The sequence below is a fragment of the Oryctolagus cuniculus genome, chromosome 14 (genome assembly GCF_051225735.1).
Source record: "Oryctolagus cuniculus isolate XC-2025 breed Fujian yellow rabbit chromosome 14, ASM5122573v1, whole genome shotgun sequence".
Classification (NCBI taxonomy): Eukaryota; Metazoa; Chordata; class Mammalia; order Lagomorpha; family Leporidae; genus Oryctolagus; species Oryctolagus cuniculus.
The window spans coordinates 57,896,342-57,909,535 of record NC_142880.1 but is presented as its reverse complement, the minus strand read 5'-3'; the positions used below and the strand labels follow the sequence as shown (position 1 = coordinate 57,909,535).

General features: G+C 47.3%; 1 protein-coding gene across 5 annotated transcripts in view; it reads left to right on the top strand.

The window, feature by feature from the left end:
- The first annotated feature begins 4 nt into the window (after positions 1-4).
- DROSHA (drosha ribonuclease III) overlaps positions 5-13,194 on the top strand; it is a 129,460-nt gene continuing 116,270 nt past the window's right edge. For 2 of the 5 annotated variants that reach the window (XM_008262092.5, XM_002714097.6), the window contains exons 1-5: positions 5-177; positions 1,188-1,312; positions 4,185-4,250; positions 7,330-8,166; positions 11,939-12,031. In XM_008262092.5, coding sequence (XP_008260314.2) covers positions 4,231-4,250; positions 7,330-8,166; positions 11,939-12,031 — 950 coding nt within the window. In that variant the 5' untranslated portion in view covers positions 5-177; positions 1,188-1,312; positions 4,185-4,230. Of the gene's footprint in view, positions 178-1,187; positions 1,313-4,184; positions 4,267-7,329; positions 8,167-11,938; positions 12,032-13,194 lie in introns of all 5 variants that reach the window. The other 3 variants (XM_008262091.5, XM_089312655.1, XM_008262093.5) reach the window with 3 other exon arrangements.

The following is a 13,194-nucleotide window of genomic DNA, read 5'->3' as shown; positions in this document are numbered from 1 at the left end:
AAGGGCTGCGGCGAGCCGACGGGGTTTTCCCTCCCTCGGTCCGGCTTTCTCAGGCTTGGTTTTTAATTCCCTCGGTTTCCTGTTCCGGAGGCGCGGGCGGCGCCACTGTCTTGGCGGCTGCAGTGTTAACCTGTCTTTGCTCTGGCGGCGATCTCGGGACCTGAGAACACTTCGTAGGTAAAAGGGACACCTTGTGGGTGTTGGAAGAGGGAGTGGTTCCGAGAGGCCGGATTGAAACGTGGCTGGAGTCCAGAGCTAAGGCGCGGGGCGCCTGGGAGTTGTTGTCCCGCAGCCTCTGTCTTTAGATCTCCAGCCGAGGGCAAAAAGAGCGACCCTAGGCCCGGATCCGGCGGATAAAGAGAAGTGAGAAAGGAGGCCTTTCATTCATTTGTGGCGTGCACGCCGCGGTCCAGGCCTGGGGCCGCGCGGGTCGCGGACGGTGTGCCCAGCGCCCGCCTCTTGGGGCTCCCGGTCTGGCGGGAGATGCAAACAGGTGAGCACGCAGTTACGAATCAGCCGGTGAAGATGCCCGGCCTGCGAGTTCACCTGGGAGAAAGAGGGCGTTCTCGGTAAAAATGGGGTTACACTTTGCAGCGATTGACCCGAACTGCTCAAAACAGTTCTTTGCGTTTCGCTGCTGCCCGGCGGCCGCCTAGGAGCAGACGGGCAGAAAAGCATTTTGGAGTTGCAGAGAATGTCTTGACTTTCAAATTAGTGTTTACATCCGGGACACAGCCCGCGGATGCCTTTGATAGATGAATTTCGTGATCAGTTTGTTTGGGTTTTCTAACTACGGGTACATCCATGAGGATCTGATAGTGAATGTTCAACTGGTGCAGTCGTACATGACCCTGATTCTTGCCCACTTGTAGTTCAGCACACCCCCTTGTGTTCCTCTGATTACTCAGTAGGTAACTCTTGTGTTTATCACATTTTTTTAAATAAAAGAAATTGTAAGTGTGCTCTGATTTCTTTGAGTCCTGTACTCTGTGTGTCCTCCTCATCTTTGAGCCCCTGGGGCCTGGAACAGTGCTTCCCATGTGTAGACTCATTAAACGATGCAGGAATCATTGGCTGTGGTAATGCAAAGCTGTTGCGGATATCTGTTGAAGTGAGATGTGCAATAGAGAAGCATGTGCCGTTCGTTGGTGAGACCACAGCATTTACTGACTACTTGCCGTTTGCAGGATGCTCTGCCAAGGGCTGTGAAAGACACAGAAATGACTGAATCAAGCCCTGTCAGCCGAGAGCTAACCATCTGGTGCAGGAGTTAGACATGTGCACACAGGACTATACTATGTGGCAGACTCAGGTAAGAGCCGCAGAGGTAAAGAACTAGGTACAGACTAAGAGCAGCTGAAGTTGGGAGGGAATGTGATTGCTTTCTGAAAGGAATCAGAGCCGGTGCCACGGCTCACTAGACTAATCCTCCGCCTTGCGGCGCTGGCACACTGGGTTCTTGTCCCGGTCGGGGCGCCGGATTCTGTCCCGGTTGCCCCCCTTCCAGGCCAGCTCTCTGCTGTGGCCAGGGAGTACAGTGGAGGATGGCCCAGGTGCTTGGGCCCTGCACCCCATGGGAGACCAGGAAAAGCACCTGGCTCCTGGCTCCTGCCATCGGATCAGCGCGCTGCGGCCATTGGAGGGTGAACCAACGGCAAAGGAAGACCTTTCTCTCTGTCTCTCTCTCTCACTGTCCATTCTGCCTGTCAATAAATAAATAAATAAATAAAATAAAAAAATAAAAGGAATCAGAAAGGCCTTCATGGAGTAGGTGGCGTTTGAGATTGGTGGATGCATAGGAAGGTACTGGGCAAATTCACAGGCTAGGAGATTGAAGAAGAACGAGAGCAATAGTACTTGGTATGTTAATCAGCTGGGAAAATCTGGGAAAGTAAGGGCTTTGTGCCGGAAAGGGAGTGAGTGATAACCCTGGAAGGAGACATTGGGTCCAGATTCTGCAGGGCCTCCATTGCCTTGCATGGAGCAATAGCTTGTTGTGGCAGGGTCTCACGTTCATCTTGAGGGCATTGGACTGGATATCTCATTAATCAAGTGTTATTTGATATCAGATATTAAGCACAACTTAATAATAAGCACAACTCAGTAATCTGTAATTATTTTTATGAGCCATTTGAAAGTCTGTCCTAAGTTTATTGATAAACTTTTAATTAGTAAGGCTTTAGAGAGATGTTCCTATGTTAAAGCTTTCTGCATTTTATTTATATATATATAAAAGCTTTTTACTTTTATATATGTATGTATATATATAAAAGGAAGCTTAAATGTATGAGCGTCCTTTTTTAAAAAACATTTTGCTGGCTGGTGCTGTGGCTCAATAGGCTAATCCTCCGCCTGTGGCGCCGGCACCCCGGGTTCTAGTCCCAGCTGGGGCGCCGGATTCTGTCCCGATTGCTCCTCTTCCAGTCCAGCTCTCTGCTATGGCCCAGGAGTGCAGTGGAGGAAGGCCCAAGTCCTTGGGTCCTGCACCTGCAAGGGAGACCAGGAGGAAGCATCTGGCTCCTGGCTTCGGATCAGTGCAGCGGGCCGGCCGCAATGCGCCGGCTGTAGTGGCCACTTGGGGGGTGAACCAACAGAAAAAGGAAGACCTTTCTCTCTGTTTCTCTCTCACTGTCTAACTCTGCCTGTCAAAAAAAATTTTTTTTTTGCTGACGTTCAAGTATTTGGCAAGTCATTCATATTCCCAATGTTCTATTTGAAGAACTGAGAATGAAAATCAGTCATAGCTGTTGTGTTAAGCAAATTATATTTGGGGGCCAGTGCTGTGGCATAGTAGGTAAAGCTGCCTTCTGCAGTGCTGGCATCCCATGTGGGTGCCAGTTTGAGTCCCGGCTACTCCACTTCCAATCCAGCTCTCTGCTATGGCCTGGGGAAGCAGTAGAAGACGGCCAAGTCCTTGGGCCCCTGCATATGTGTGGGAGACCTGGAGGTAGCTTCTGACTCTTGGCTTTGGATCGGCACTGCTCTTGCCATTGTGGCCATTTGGGGAGTGAACCAGCAAATGGAAGACCTCTCTCTGTCTCTGTTTCTGCCTCTCCTTCTTTCTCTGTGCAACTCTAACTTTCAAGAAAATAAATGAACCTTTTTTTTTTTTTAAGAAGGAGATTATATTTGAATTTAAATGCAGATCTCACTGATTTTTTTTAAAGATTTTTTTATTTAATTGAAAGAGTTAGAGAGAGAAGGAGAGGCAGAGAGAGAGAGAGGTCTTCCAACTGCTGGTTCACTCCCCAATTGGCTGCAATAGCTGGACCTGCACCAATCTGAAGCCAGGAGCCAGGAGCTTCTTCTGGGTCTCCCATGTGGGTGCAAGGGCCCAAACACTTGCGCCATCTTCTACTGCTTTCCCAGGCCATAGCAGAGAGCTGGATCAGAAGTGGAGCAGCTGGGACTCGATCTGGTGCCCATATGGGATGCCAGAACTATAGGCACAGCTTCACCTGCTATGCCACAGTGCCGGCCCCAATTTTTTGGTTTTGATCTATTCCTACCTTAGTTTATGATGAAGAAAACAGTATGAAAGATAGGTGGGGAATTGTTATATTTATCCTAGTTTTTTAACTGGGTAGAGCGGGCTATGCCTACCTTTTCAATCTTCTCAGCTACTAACAATTGTAAGTCAGCAAGATAAGTAAGGACATCACAAAATTTAGTCGGGGCTGGCACCATGGCTCAATAGGCTAATCCTCCGCCTGTGGCGCCGGCACACCGGGTTCTAGTCCCACTCAGGGCACCGGATTCTGTCCCGGTTGCCCCTCTTCCAGTCCAGCTCTCTGCTGTGGCCCGGGAGTGCAGTGGAGGATGGCCCAAGTGCTTGGGCCCTGCACCCCATGGGAGACCAGGAGAAGCACCTGGCTCCTGCCATCGGATCAGCGCGGTGTGCCGGCCGCAGCACGCCAGCCGCGACAGCCATTGGAGGGTGTACCAACGGCAAAGGAAGACCTTTCTCTCTGTCTCTCTCTCTCACTGTCCACTCTGCCTGTCCAAAAAAAAAAAAAAAAAAAAAAAATTAGAAACTTTCTTGCAATTTAGCAGGATCTTAATTTGGTTAGCAGGCTAAGTGCATCTGAGAATGCAAAATTAGTGGTAAGATAATTGCAGGAGTATTTTGTATCATTTGCAGCTTGGGAATCATGAGTGTGTATATTTTATTTTTTGTCCTGTAGAGCGTATAGTTCCTGTGGAAGATGTGATGTGTCTGGACAGTACGTCATGATGCAAGGCAGTACGTGGTGAGTGGTGTGATAGGTATGGCAGTATTTTGGGCGGACAGGGAGAGGGGCCAGTGCTGGCCATAGGATGTGGGAAGGATTTAGATACTTGGGGAGAGGGAGAAACGTGCTTGTTCTTTTAACAGTGGGCACAACACAGTGGAGGATCATGGACAGGGTGAGTAACTCAGACCAGGACAGTTAGTGGGACATCCGGGAGCCCTGCTCTGCTGCAGCTTGCAGTTCTGAGGTACAGAGAGCCATTAAATGTGGAATTTCATAATTAGTTGCTGGGTTGTAATTACTGTAGCAACATAGTGTTGTGAGCAGGGAAGCAACGAAGGCCTGGGGGCACTGAGGGTGGTTGTAAAAGGCCAGCAAGGACACTGTTGTGGTAACTGGATAAGAGATGATTGTATGAAATGTGTGAATTCAAAGCAAAAATGATAGGAATGAAAAAGCATATTTTTATGGTATAGTTGACACCTAAATGATAGGAATTTTAGAGTAAATTTTTAGCTTAAAGGGATAAGGGAGGCAAACTTGTCAGGTGATTTCCTGGTGTGTGTCTTGAGGACCAGTGAATGGCTTCATTTACTGAGATAGGAACACCAAGAAAGGGACAAGTATTGTCACGGAGGGAAGGTCGTTGATTCCCTTCAGAGTATGGTATATTAAATTGTGGAGTGAGTGAGGCATTCTAGGAGAGAAGTCAGGTTGGCCATCTGCAGTGTGGGTCTAGAACTGAGAAGTTGGTGGCTGGAGGTGTCACTTTGGAAATTACCAATAAGATAATTGGAGTAACACAGGTGGGTGGAGTCACTTTGGAAGAGAGAGTGGGCACAGTGCCCAGGGTGTGTTCCCGAGGAATACCAAATGGTCAAGGGCTCCCTGCAGGTCAGCTGGCACAGAAGACTTCCAAGAGAACAGCCAGAGAGGTCCAGGTAGGTCATGGTGAGTGTGTTGTATCAGGAAGCCAAGGAAAGGATCCTCAAGGGAGGGGGCAGCTGGACTGAATGCTGCACAGAGATCAAATAAGATGGTTGAAAATCATCATTGGTTTTCAAGACAAGGTGGATGCTGGCAGAAGCTGAAGCCAGATTAGAACTAGCTGGAAGTGTATAGCCAGTCCTCTGGCTATGTGGGTTCTACATCCATGAATTCAACCAACTGGATAAAAAAAACCTGACCAACAAAAATCCCAGAAAAATCTCAAAAGCAAAATTTGAGGTTGTGGCTTGCTGAGGGCTGTGCTAAATCCACGTGACTGATTTAGGCACTCTGTGCTGTGGCCGCCTGCCATTTCATAGGTCCTCAGTTTATCTCCAGCATACCAGTAAACACTGGGTCTGGTTCCTGTATGGTGTGGTTAGGCCTGAGGGGATGTATACTATACTGAACATTTATAGACTTTTTCTTGTGTCATTCCCTAATGATACAGTATAACAACTATTCACTTGATCTTAGCCAAAAGGCTGAGAAGTGATTGAGTGTAAGAGCTATTTACATAGCATTTACATTGTGTTAGTGTTGTAAGTAACCTAGAGACTGTTTTTAAGGGAGGATGTGAGAAAGTTCTATGTAAATACTGTGCCATTTTGAATAGGGGACTTGAGCATCTGTGGATTTTGGTATGGGGCCAGTATCCTGGTAGCAATCCTCTGAGGATACTTTGGAGTAGCAGCACTTTTTGTCTCAGTCACCTTGGACTGCCAAAACAAAATACCCAAGACTGGGTGGCTTACGCAGCACACACTTCTGTCTTGAAGTTCTAGAGGCTGGGAGCCCAGGATCTGGGAGCTAGCGTGATCCGGTTCTCTGCCATGATGTGGGCCCTATTCTTAGCTTGTAGGTGACTGCCTTCTTGCTGTATCCTCACATGGCAGAGAAAGGGCTCTCCTCTTTTTTGAACAAGGGCACTAAACCCAATTTAAGAACTTCATTCGCTAGTGACCTCCCAGAAGCCCGACCTCCATACAACATTCACATTGAGGATTAGGGGTTGAACGTACGAATTTTGGGGGAGACATAAGCATCAGTCTAGAGTAACATTTCCTAAGTTGTTCGTCATGAAGGGGAGGAGAAAGAAGGTGCTGAGTGGAGGGGAACTTGGAGGCCAGGGGAAGTATTTTATGTTGGAGTGGACACGAGCACCATCAGGCACTGATGGGCAGGGCCTGGTAGAGGGGAGGGGGAAAGGTGGGGGCAGGGCCATCATCTTAGGTAGACACTTGAGGTCGGGATCCAGGCACATGCTCCATGGTCTTTGTCAGGAGGAAGCAATTGGGAAAGGCTGGAAGTGGATGAGATGGGTCAGTAGGAGTGGTAGAACTACTTAAGGAAGCTGGCTTCTCATGTTTCTTGTAGTTCTGTTTGGTAGGAGACAAGGTTACATGTCGACTGAAGAGAACAGAACATCAGGAAAGGTGCTGAAGATTGACTGTAGTTCTGGTGGCCGGTTAGCAGAGTAAAGTATGCAGACGACAGCTCTGCAGAACCTGGTGACCATGAATTTGCGTGGGCACCAGTCTGCCCAGTCAGTTTTTCTACTGTATGACTTTAGGGTCAGCCTGTAGAAAATGAATTGTTGGGAATTCTGAGACTGGGGTATGGCTGAGTTCTTATGGGTGAAAAGAGTGGGGCAGAGAAGTATAGGGTATTAAAACCAAGTAATTGAGGTATGGGGCCATGGAGTCTGTGCTGAATGGGGAGGTGGGGGAAGACAGGAAGGTGTGTGTAGATGTAGGCCGTGTGGGGTGTGTGGGTGGCATACCTTGGTAACGCTGAGATTGGAGGCGAGGTTGGGCCACGGCCCAGTAGCAGGTGGCTCAACCATAGGATGTTAGTTTCCATCCTGGGGCTGGAGCTGCTTTAAGAGTAACAAGGCCCAGGGCTCATGGCAGTGGCCTGGGTGGCTGAGCAAGGGGACGAGGAAGAGTTTATTGGCCATGAGGAATTCCAGCTTTTAGAGAAAACCCAAGGTACTCCATGGCTTGACCACAGTCTGCCTCTAGATGTTCAGGTACTTATGCAACTCTGTGTACACGCGGAGATTTCATTTGCTCTTTCTAAACTTCTCCCTGTTTCTCCTTCACCAAAGTCACAGAATGTCATTCCACCCGGGACGAGGATGTCCACGTGGACGAGGAGGCCATGGAGCCAGACCCTCAGCGCCCACCTTTCGGCCGCAAAATCTGCGCCTGCTCCACCCCCAGCAGCCGCCCGCGCAGTATCAGTACGAACCGCCCAGCGCCCCTGCCACCACCTTCTCCAGCTCGCCGGCCCCCAGCTTTCTGCCTCCACGGACGGACTTCGTGCCTTTCCCTCCGCCCATGCCTCCGTCAGCGCAAGGCCCTCTCCCGCCCTGCCCCATCAGGCCGCCTTTCCCCAGCCACCAGATGAGGCACCCATTCCCCGTGCCGCCCTGTTTCCCTCCCGTGCCGCCTCCCGTGCCCTGCGCCAGCACCCCGCCGGTCCCCGGGGCCCCTCCGGGCCAGGGCGCCTTCCCCTTCATGGTGCCACCGCCCTCCGTGCCGCAGCCCCCGCCCCCGCCGGCCCTGCCGCAGCAGGTGAGCTACCAGTGCCCGCCAGGCTACGCGCACCACAGCTTCCCGCCGCCTCCCAGCTTCAACGGCTTCCAGAGCAGCCCCAGCGCCTTCCCGCCCAGCGCCGGCACCGGCGGCGGCCCGCACTTTCGGCACCTCCCACCCTACCCACTCCCCAAGGCCCCCAGTGAAAGGAGGTCCCCGGAGCGGCTCAAGCACTACGACGGGCACAGGCACCGAGACCACAGCCACGGGCGAGGCGAGAGGCATCGGTCCCTGGATCGGCGCGAGCGAGGCCGCAGCCCCGATCGGCGCAGGCCAGACAGCCGCTACAGGTCCGATTACGACCGGGGCAGGACGCCGTCTCGCCACCGCAGCTACGAGCGCGGCAGGTAAGCCGGGAGCGCGGGGGTTTGTTCTCGGACAACAGCGGCCCCACGCGTGGTCTGCATCTGTCTGCAAGCCAGGAGGGCCAAGCGGCAAGGAAACGGGCTTTGGCCCTGTTTTGAAGAAGACGCTGAGTAGTAAATAGGTTGATGTCAGAAAAAAGCTGCTCTCGGAAAGCATTCGGAAATCACCAGCGTGGATTCAGCTCAGCGGGTTTCATAAAATGAGCCTTTTTGCTCTGCACACGGCGTTGATTCCGTGGTGATCCCGTGACATGAAAGCGCTCCTGGGGTGTTTTGTGTTACCGGAGTTGTAATCATGTTCGGTGTGATCCTATCAGGTTATGGCATTTCAGTTTTTTTGAAATTGGTGATCTCCCTCTGTTAGCAATCAAGAACCAAAATTACAAGCCCAGCTTGCTTCCTGATTTTTAGGATAAGTGGAAATTTACTGTACTTTGTTGCCTTCTTGCTTTGTTTCTTTTTAAAATAAAGTAAGATTAGTTACTTATGGGTTATCGAAGGTATAGTTTTTGAAATAGCTTTTAAACATTTTGTTCGATTAAAACATATTCACTTTCATAAATTTGTACATCAGATTGTTGAAGGAAATTGTATTTAGAAATACTGTTCCCTTTTAGGTTACATTTCTTTTTTCCCCAAAAGACCAGATATTTAAAAGTATAAGAGAAAAGATTTCCAGCAGGCATTCTTGAAACAGGGATTGTAGAAATACTCTGTAAAGTGTTCAAAGTTTTATGTGTATGTATATTTTTCTATGAGAAAGCTTATAGCAGATTGTCAAAGAGGCGGGGATATGTCTGAAAAACTAGAAAGCTAAGAATCGTTGGTCCATATGGCAGAATAGAAGGTCGTGCAATGAGTGTATTTGTGCCTTCGGTGGACTCCATGTCGTGATGCCTGGAGGTCTTCTGGTTGTCCAGCTAGCAGTGGGCCCTGCCTGTCTCCCTTGTAGTGTGTCCGCCTTCATTGTCTCGTGGAACTTATGTGCTGATTACGCTCCCCAGACAGGGCCACTTCAGGCCATGGCTTTGTCAAAAGTTGGTCTCGACTCCTATTGCTATCCTCCAACTGGCCGCTGGAATTCATTCAGGTCTCAGAATCCTCATTTTTCTCATGGCTTTGTTGATTTGATTTTGACTGAACTTTTTTTTTCAGTCAACGGTAGTGGTCATTTTGTGCCCTGAAGAGAATGGCTAGTGCTGGGCAGGTTGGAGGGAACATGCATTGTTGCCGCTCTCTCTCTGACAGCCTGGTGGAGGGTAGAAGGGACCCTGTCTCTGTGGAGATGACCGGTTTCTGGAAGGAGGGGGTGGCAAAGCCAAGTGAGAGTTGCTAGTTAAAAGTCTTTTTTAGCATAAACGGCAGTTTCTGCTCAGTTTTGTTGTTTATTACTCTGTGGGACTAGTTGGCAGAGGCCTGTGATGATTTAATCCTGCCTCTGTGAAAACATCCTGTTGCAGACAACCTAGAGTCCCTCCGCTGTGCCCCCTCAGTTTTGAGATGCTGTTGTGAACTGAGGAGTTGTTAGGGCTCTGCCATAAATCCTGAATTTTTCTACTGAGGCTTAAACCTGGAGTGATATATGAGGGTCCTTCACACATTCATGGAAAATGGAATTAAAGGATAAATATCTTGGTGCAAAAACATTTTGAAATCTGTGCATATGATTGGGGGAGGGCGGTTCTTCAAAAAGTTCATGGAAAATGTATATGGTGAAAAAATTGTGCATGGATTTCAAAATTTCATCAAAACCAGCCTGTCTTTGAATGCTATCTTCTCATGAGCTTTTTGAAGTTCCCTCTTGTTTGATGAGCTCCGGTTTCCTGTAAACAGAGGATCTCAGTAAGGGAACTCAGGTGCCACGGGACTACCTCAGATCTGCATTTTCTTAAACCACACTCCTCTGTCATGAGGATCTGTGTCTTTCTAAAATGGCCTTAATTTATATTGGAGTTGCTTTAGAATGTGCTTGGTGCCTGGGGCAGTTCCACTGCCACTGGAATAATTGTCTCCCTTTGGGGTATTAGGTGGAGGGCAGCTCATCTGGCTTCCCTGGTGTGCCCCTGTGAAACAAACATAGGGCACATATGTCCTAATATGACTTCTATGTATAGGACTATATTGGGGAAAACATACTTTACCACTTGTAGACAAGGAAGAATTTTGGGAAAAGTAACACATAGTTTTTCTCGCTTTACATGGAGTACCCTTACATTAATAGTAATATAATTTTTATTCAAATTATTGTAATTACTATCTACTCAGAGCTAGCAATCACAGAAATGTTATTCTGAAATACAGAATTCTATTGACTACGTGTTAAAACACAAAAATTAGAATGTCCTCTAATTAGAGTTTTTTGTTGGGAATGTAGGCAGGTACTCTTTTCAGCAGCTGTACCATTGCACATGGTATTTTATCTTTGTTCTGTGACACCGTTCACTTATTTCTATAATTGAGATTTACTACCTAAATGAAAATTGCAATATTAGAAGTGTGTTAGGTGAAGACTGGGGGATCCAAAGCTCTGGTGGCTTCGTTTTAAGCAGCTGGTGTGTCGCTGAGGGTTGTGTGTGTTGGAAGCCTGTGGTTTCAAGGGAGTCTTTCTTGAGAACAGGGACATCTTTTGATTAGAAATTTTTTTGGTCTTGATATCTAAGCAGTCAGTGGTTTCTATCAGTTTTGTGAGTTTTGACTTGTGTGTGTTGATATTTCTGTTTGCTACACTTTGGGGATATTTTTGAATTCAGGCATGCTCCCAAATCTGAAACTTGGAGTGCTGTTGATGTGAAACTCAGAGAATTACATCTTGGAGTGTTCTGTTTTGTATTTCAGATTTGCGGTTTAGGGATCCTCAATCGGTAAAGTCTATGCAGATGTTCTAAAATCTGAGAAACTTTGAAAAACTTCTGGTCCCAAGCATTTCAGATAAGGGGTACTCAACTGTGCAGTCCCCATCCCTGCCCCTATTCTAAGGCTGGGTGGTTGCTTCCCTTAGATTTGTAGTTCTGATTTAAACACCTTGGAGTCCAGACTTTTGTTCTAGATTTTTATTGTGTTAACTAAAGAGACTGTTAACTAAACAGAAGCTGTTACTGTTGTTCTGATTTTATTCTAAAAAGTTAAAAAAAATCTCTGATTTCATTTTTACATAAACTCAACATCTACATTTAGCTTTTTCCAGCTAATTAGCGTTGAAGTATCTTATTCATTTTATGGTCTCTTGATATGTTAGTTACAGGACTACGACTCAGGACTATAATCCATCAGAATTCAGAGCTCTTTCAGTATAGTACCATATTCTCATCTTTGCTATAAAAGTTTTATAATTTGCTTTTATTTGGTGGATGATCGCTTCTCGGCCTTTTGGCTAATATCAAGTGTATTTGGTGGGTGAAATTGAGAGCTTTCTAGAAATCAGCAGGCAGTAGAGTCCTCTAAAGTTTTCCCTGTAGGTTAGATAACCAAAGATTGGCTGATGGGATGGTCTTGAGAGTAGTTTATGATAAAATTCCCTAGTATCAACTGTGACTTCTTTCTTTCAAGAAAACAGAGATATTGTCCACATTAGTTAGCTTCTGTAAAGTTCCTTTATCCTCTACTCAATTAAAGAGGAATATAAAATGTCCCCTAGTGAATAGTGCCTGAAAAATTCTTGGTGTGGTCCATTTATTTAGGAGATGAATTCAGGGAAAAGAGATGGTGTTTTTGAGTCTTTCTGTTGAAAACAGCTCTGTGTATTAATTCCTTTAAGAGAGCGGGAACGGGAGAGACACAGGCACCGGGACAACCGAAGATCACCATCTCTGGAAAGGTCCTACAAAAAAGAGTATAAGAGATCTGGAAGGTAAGCAAGGAGTTGACCTGGAAAGAAGTCATAGGATTATCTCCTTGAATTTGGATTTTGTGCTTGTGCAGAGTGTCAGCCAAGTCTTTGTTACAGCCTCCGAATTTGTCCAAGGTGACCTGTGAAAAACTGCAGCAGCCATTGCTTCCATGCCTGTACTTTCCGGTTGTATTGATTATGCACAAGGAAAATCTTGATCAATTTCCAGAAATTAGAAATTATACAGGTCACTTTTTTTTTTAACCACAGTGCTATAAAACTATACACTAAACATTCAAATTAAAAAAAAAGAAAACCTTTGGAAATTCATAAGTATGCTCTCAGGCCCTTTTCAGAAAAAAGAGCAAAACCGCAATCCTACCATCTTAGAAAAATGACATTGAGATTGCTGTAGCCCCTAACTTACAAGATGTGACCAACTCAAGATCCAGAAATAAAACTTACGGTCTTATATAATAGTGGTTGAGAGGGGCACTCTGGAGTCTGACAGATTTGAGATTTGTTATTGCCCCTCCCAACCTTGATATTGGATGAAGTCTTAACCTTTCTTTTTTTTTTTTTATTTTTTTATTTTTTTTTTATTTTTTTTTTTGACAGGCAGAGTGGACAGTGAGAGAGAGAGAGAGACAGAGAGAAAGGTCTTCCTTTGCCGTTGGTTCACCCTCCAATGGCCGCCGCGGCTGGCGCGCTGCGGCTGGCGCACCGCGCTGATCCGATGGCAGGAGCCAGGAGCCAGGTGCTTTTCCTGGTCTCCCATGGGGTGCAGGGCCCAAGCACCTGGGCCATCCTCCACTGCACTCCCTGGCCACAGCAGAGGGCTGGCCTGGAAGAGGGGCAACCGGGACAGAATCCGGCGCCCCGACCGGGACTAGAACCCGGTGTGCCGGCGCCGCTAGGCGGAGGATTAGCCTAGTGAGCCGCGGCGCCGGCCGAAGTCTTAACCTTTCTAAGCCTCAGTGTCTTCATCTGTAAAATGAGGACAGTTAAACTTACCTTGGGCAGTGAGAGGTCACTGAGATAATGCATGTCTTGTGCTTGGGGCCTAAAATGAGTGCCAGGAAAATAGTAACCATGTATGTAATTATTATGTGGATACATGGCTTTAGAAATTGGTAGAATATAATAAAGACAAAAAAAGAGATTTAAATAGGAAATACATTAAT